Here is a 6,914-nt window from a genome sequence, read left to right as displayed (position 1 = left end):
AAGCGCTGCCTGCAAAACCGGAGTTTGAGTACTGGCGGCAAAAGTATCAATATAAATGTTCAATACAAAAACTCCAAAATTAAAATGAATGATGTTTCACTTTATATTCATACTTTATCAACATGATATTAATCAGTAACTATCTATAATATATATTAGTGATAGTTGCTATCAGGACGAGATAGCGGCCGGACGTGCTACTCTGCTCCGTCTTATCTGTTATTTCGAACGGCTAGTTTCTAATTAATTTTCGACTGAGTCTACCAAAAACAATTTTATTTTCTAAAAATAAGTTTTTTCGTATGATTAGATTCGTCTGAACATGGCTTCTTGCGGTACATGTAATAAGGAAATTTCTGAAAAAGAAGTTGTGAAGTGCAGTGGTGTGTGTAATGGAACTTTTCATCCATCTTGTTGTAGTGTAAAAACTGGTGAGAACTACAGGAAAATGGGCGTTCGTAAAGAAACTTGGTTATGTGACATCTGTAAAGCTAATAAGAAATTGGAAAATAAGGACGATACTAGTGGTGCAGTTACTCAGGATTTCATGAAGCAATTATTTGATGAAAAATTCGGCTCTCTGTCAAAACAAATGAGGGAATTGCAAGGTGATGTGGCAGGTATGTCTGGGCTGTTGGACGAGGCGTTAAAAAACATAACCGATCTTCAAAACGAAAATAAGAAACTTATTAAAAACTTTGCTAGTATTGAAGCGGATAATGCAAATTTGAAGACAAGAGTTTCAGTTCTTGAAAATAAAATAAACGAGATGGAACAATATTCTAGGCGTATGAACATTCAGATCGATGGTATACCGGTTACACAGGGTGAAAAGGTGGACGATATCGTCGAGAAGTTGGGAAATCTTTTAGAAGTTGCTTCTCCGATTGAAAGTGTACTTTCTATGCACCGTGTACCGTCAATTAACGCTAAGAAGTGTCAACCAATTATTGTGCAGTTCTCAAACCCTATGCAGAGAAGAAAGTGGCTGGAAGCATACCGCAAAAAACGAGATGTTACTTCTACGGATCTCAACCCTGTCCTCCAACCAAAAACCAACATCTATATCAACGAGCATCTGACGAGGGAAAATAAAACTTTGTTGGCGGCAACCAAAGCTGTGGCCAAGGAGCGAGGCTACCAGTTCGTATGGGTGCGGCAAGCAAAAATCTACGTTCGGAAGGAGCACAACAGCAAAGCAGTTAGAATTTTTACTCATGATGGGTTACAAAAACTTGTTTAAGAAATCCCCAATTCTCATTACAGGTATTTTTCATAGAGATTACACTGCATTATTTTGGTTTTAATGAAGAACTGTAAATTTATTCTCATGTTATTTACTTTTAGGATATTATTAATTTTATTTTCCTATGCCTGGTTGAATGAGATTATTAGATTATTGCCTGCTCTATTAGAATTCAACTATATACGTGCGTATTACATTACACATAATGTGTACTTATTTAAAATAATAATCAATTGCATTTTACACTCCTATGATTAATGGAAGAAGATAATCTAGATCTAGGTAATACTAACATCACATTTGATTATTTTCAACCCGATTTCTTTTTGCCTGAGGTTAATTACTATAGTTTAGGAATTATCGTTCAAAATATTAGGAGTGTACGGAAGATTTTGACCAGTTCTTAGTTATGTTAAATATTGCAGAAAAACCTAAAATAATTATCCTTACAGAAGTTTGGATTAAAGATAATGAGATTGATCTTTACAAGATAGACCACTATAAATGCTTTTATAAATGTAACTACTTGAATAGATCAGGTGGTGTAATGGTTTATGTTAATAAAGAGGTCTCTTGTACTGAGCTGAAAAACGAATTTACAACTGCTGACTGTATCTCTTTGAATTTTAAATTTGAAAATTTTTGTATAGTTCTTCTTGCCGCTTATCGGCACCATAATAGCACACCAAGTATATTCATAAATGAACTCAAGAGTTGGCTTGAACAAAATTCCAGCATTAATTCAGTTTTCTGTGGAGATATAAACCTGAACACTCTCGTTGATAACGATGATGTAAATGATTACTTGAATCTGCTAGCTTCATTGGGTTATACATGTAGTATAAGAGAAATAACTAGACCTGCATCGTTAACATGCCTTGATCACCTCTTTGTAAGATCCAGTCCACTTTTAGAGTATCAAAGTGCATTGTTCACAACCGACATTACTGATCACAGCACTTTAGGCGTAAGAGATAGTACTCAGCAAGATAGAAATGGAGATCAGTTAGTGGTAAATGAAAAAATATGCTTTATGAAATTTAATGATAAATTAAATCTTTGTGACTGGTCAATAGTTTACAATGCACCAAGTGTTGATAGTGCTTGGAATGAATTCTTAAAAATCATAGAGGAATGTAGGAGTGGTTCTGTGGTCACTACGCATGTCAATTCTTTAACTAGAGCAAAAAATATTAGTCCTTGGATAACGAGTAATATTCATAGGCGATTGCTAAAAAGAAATAAACTATACCACAAAGTTAAAAATCGTCCTTTCGATTTGCAACTAAAAAATTATTTTAACGCCTTTAAACTCAAGTTAGCTGACGACATAAAAACTACAAAGATAAACTACTACAGTCAATTATTTGAGAAAAATCATAATAACAAAGCTGCTCAGTGGGGAATAATCAATGATATAACAGGTAGAAAAAGAAAGAATAAAACTTTTGAAAGTATCTATACAATGAATAACAATACTGTTGTTACTGATTCACCGACTATTGCCAAGGAGTTTAATGAATATTTTATAAGTGTTCCCAATAATGTCAGGGATGACCTACTTAGGAATATAGACCCGAATCATCAATTCTCACCAGAAGATTACAATAGGGTTTTTAAATACAATATCTCTGAAAATTCTATCTTCTTACACCTGCTACGGAAGAAGAAATTCTCCAACTGATTAGATTAATGCCCTCAAAAAGATCGACAGGATATGACTCACTCACAAGCGATATTTTGAAACACATTATTCCTATTATACTGCCTATTTTATGTTACCTGTGTAATGCTAGTTTGTCGCAAGGAGTATTCCCACAAGTCTTGAAAAGAGCAGTGGTGGTACCAGTTTTCAAAGGTGGAGATAAATTACTATTGAATAATTATAGACCCATAGCGCTGCTCTCTATCTTTTCTAAAATATTAGAGAAACTGATGAAAACAAGATTATTGAAATTCCTGAATAGATATGAATTTTTTAGTAAAAACCAATACGGCTTCCGTGAAGGTTTTGATACTGAGCGTGCACTAGTCGACTTTATGAGAATTATATATAATAATGTAAACGATGGGTTGAATGTAAATGCTTTATTTTTAGATGTAAAAAAAGCTTTTGATACGGTTGAGCATGGTCTTCTATTAAATAAGTTAGAATCTACAGGGGTAAGGGGCGTGGCCCTACAATGGTTTAAATCTTTTTTAAATGATAGAGTTCAATGTACAAAAATTAATAATACCTGTAGTTCTTTTTCAACAGTAACTTCAGGACTTCCACAGGGATCAGTTCTTTCTTCTATTCTCTTTATAATTTTTGTAAACGACCTATGTGATGCCAATTTAAATGGAAAAATATTTTGTTATGCAGATGACACGGTATTAGTTAGTTCAGGGAAATCATGGGATGAACTGTACAATAGAGTAAACCATGACTGTAAATTTCTTCAACAATGGTATCTTAGAAATAGATTAGCAATCAATGTCGAAAAAACCAAATTTATTAATTTCTCTTTGCGCGCACCAAAAATTCACAATCAACCTATTATTTTCCATCTAAATAACTGTACATATGACTTATTATGCCAATGTCCTCCTATAGAGCAGGTCGAAGAGATTAAATACCTTGGTATTTTTATTGATTCAGCCTTAAATTGGAAAACACATATATCTAATCTCAAGAAAAGTATCAATACCTATCTTTGTAAATTCTATCACTTGAGAGAGCTGTGTGATACAAACACACTACGCACAGTATATTATGCCTTAATAAATTCAAAATTAGAATACGGCATTGTATGTTGGGGTGGAGCTGCAAAAGTGCACTTTAGTCCACTACACAAATTGCAAAAACATTTCATCAGACTAATACTATTCAAAAATCGAAGAGAGAATTCGTTTCCTTTATACAAGAGATTACGTATTCTCCCAATTCGCCATCTTTTTGTTTTCAAAGTCTTAAGAATTTTCTTTATGCGAAGTGGAAACGATGGATTTTTCAGGCCCAGCTTTTCTGAAAGAAGAAGACTTGACCTGGTATCAAGACTACCAAGAATAAATTTTAGCTTCTTTTCTAAATCTTTTGTATACCTAGGCCCAAAACTCTTCAACGCTATACCACATGCTGGTAGAAGAACTAGAACTTGGAAAGAATTCTCAACAATAATTAAAGACTGGCTATTCCAATATCAAGATATAGAAAACTTTTTTCAATTCTATCCTGAAAATCATACACTGTTTCAGCTACCGGTACAATGCCATGTATTTATACTCCATAAATCCCAAATTTGTACTTTGTGATTTATATTTCCACTTAGCTCATATTTTCTTATTAAGTTATAGTATTGTTTTAATATTACAAAATTCAACACTGCGCTTCTGCTTTGTTTTTCTAAATAAATTTTTATAGCTGTTCTTGCACATTATATGCACATTTGTACCGCAATGGCCGAAAATACTTGCTTAGATTTTTTGAAATAGCAACTATATAATATTCGAAATATGTAATTATAATATATGATACTGGCAGCGCCTATAAACAATTGCTGTCAGTTTAATTCTAAGATAAAATATTGTAATTTTTTGTTTGTATAAGAAAAAGGAGAATAAATTTCATTTTCATTTTCATTTTCATTTTCATATTTTCATGTATTTTTGCAGTCATCCATTCTTATAAATAGGCTACATTATTTAATTTTTATGTGAATAATATTTACAACAGTTTCGCATCACAATATTTTATTGTAATTAGTCATGTTCGTTTAATATTATGGTATCTTTGCTATTTTTTATTTTGTTAGATTTTTCGCTCACTTCCAATCTCTTAGTGAATGGATGCACATTCGATAATTCATTGAGTGTTGATGTAATCTAAAGTAATAAAATCTTCAGCTTGGCATTCAAGTCTCAAAAATAGCCTAGCATAATTAATAATAGCCCACAAAGTTTTACATCATAATAATTTAGTTATTGTAGTGAGGTCTATGTTTTAATCGGATTTCTTTTGTCTGTCTGTCTGTCTGTATGTATGTATGTAACGCGTTGATAGAATTCTATGAGATTGGCAGAAATATTCTTTTTCAACTGCGCGTCGATGTATTAATACACAAGGTTTTTTTCAAATTTTGCATTTTAAGGATAATATGAAAAGAGAAGGAATCCCTCATTACTCCGACATCACTGTATATAATTGACCGAGCGAAGTGAGGTCTAAGATTCATGTCGACGGCTGTGCATTTCTCTTTATTTTTTTTATTTTTTTTTTTTTGTGTAGTTGAGAAGTTGATATTGTGGTAATTATTCATATTGAATGAAAAAGACTAAGATATTGTCAAAAAACCACTGATTATTGAAATTAGAAAGACGGTTTCGGTTATTACACCATTGTCAATCTCTGATAAATGAGTTTATCAGAGTTTATCAGAGTATAAATGAGTTTATCAGAGATTGACAATGGTGTAATAACCGAAACCGGTCTTTCTAATTTCAATAAATCAGTGGTTTTTTGACAATATCTTAGTCTTTTTCATTCAATTTCTCTTTATGTTTATATGTTGCGCATTCACAGCGATATACGGCAATATATTTCCATGAAATTTAACAGGTATGTTCCTTTTTAAATTGCGCGTCGACATATATACGAAGTTTTTCAAAATGTTGCATTTCAAAGATAATATAAAAGGAAAAGGAGCCTCACAAAGATACAGAATATCTCTTGCAGTTAACAGAAGGCTTGATGAACATGGATCTTTGAAAGTTGTTTTTTTTTTTGCATGCATCCACTTTCAAATAGGATACATTATTCTGAATTATTCTGTGAACATAGGTGTAGACTACTTTCTGATCATGTAAATGTTAGGGTCAAGCTACTGAGAAGTCATGGTGGGGGGAGTGAACAAGGCCGTCGTGTTTTTCTTAGGCTAGTTTCACACGGCAGAATCCCGTCTCCTGAAGATCATATTTCAGATCATTTCATATTTCGCAGCTCGAAGGCTTTCACAAGGGGATCTCAAATCTCAGACGCGTTTGCTCAGAGTATGACTCATTACTTTTCTCAAAGTATTCGGATTTGGATTCAGTGACCCCAAATTTTTTAAAGCGTAAGTCCCATTTTCGAAAATACCCAAAAACAAGGGAGTTACAGCAGTTTTTAATATAGCTTTTACATTATCATAAAGTTATGTTTAGTAAAAATGTACCTACTAAGATAATAATACTTCTGCCTCACAGGTAAAGGTTTTTAGAAGCTTTTAAACACTCTTGAAAGTTCAAACATGAACATTTTAAACATTAGGGGCCGGTTTCCGAGCTCGGGATTTAGCTGAGTCCAAGACTTTAAACAGCTGGAGTCAGAAATTTGGTTTTCCAAGACGGGGTGTAGTCGCAGTCATTGTCATAGTCACGTTTGAATTAAATCTCGAAAAACTAGAAAACTGAACACAAAATAAAATAAAGAGAAAATAGTGTAAAGTTTCAGCTATTTTGAATTATTCAGGAATGTCTAATTCCGTCAAGGAAAAACGTTTCCAATTATAGAAATGAGAAAATAAAAACTAAGACTTCTATTATAAAAGCTGACCTTTTGGAAAGCCAATTTTCTGACTATTGCTGTTTAGAGTCTGGGACTTAGCTAAATCCTGAGCTCGGAAACCGGCCCTAAAAGTTCTAGTTTAAA

General features: G+C 32.9%; 1 protein-coding gene across 1 annotated transcript; it reads left to right on the top strand.

The window, feature by feature from the left end:
- The first annotated feature begins 448 nt into the window (after nt 1-448).
- LOC120356269 lies at nt 449-1,243 on the top strand. Its single transcript, XM_039445181.1, has one exon. It carries the CDS (start codon nt 449-451, stop codon nt 1,241-1,243), a length of 795 nt encoding a protein of 264 aa, XP_039301115.1.
- Nucleotides 1,244-6,914: the final 5,671 nt, after the last annotated feature.

Source organism: Nilaparvata lugens, unplaced genomic scaffold, assembly GCF_014356525.2.
Source record: "Nilaparvata lugens isolate BPH unplaced genomic scaffold, ASM1435652v1 scaffold6334, whole genome shotgun sequence".
NCBI lineage: Eukaryota > Metazoa > Arthropoda > Insecta > Hemiptera > Delphacidae > Nilaparvata > Nilaparvata lugens.
This window is presented reverse-complemented; position numbering and strand designations above follow the sequence as displayed.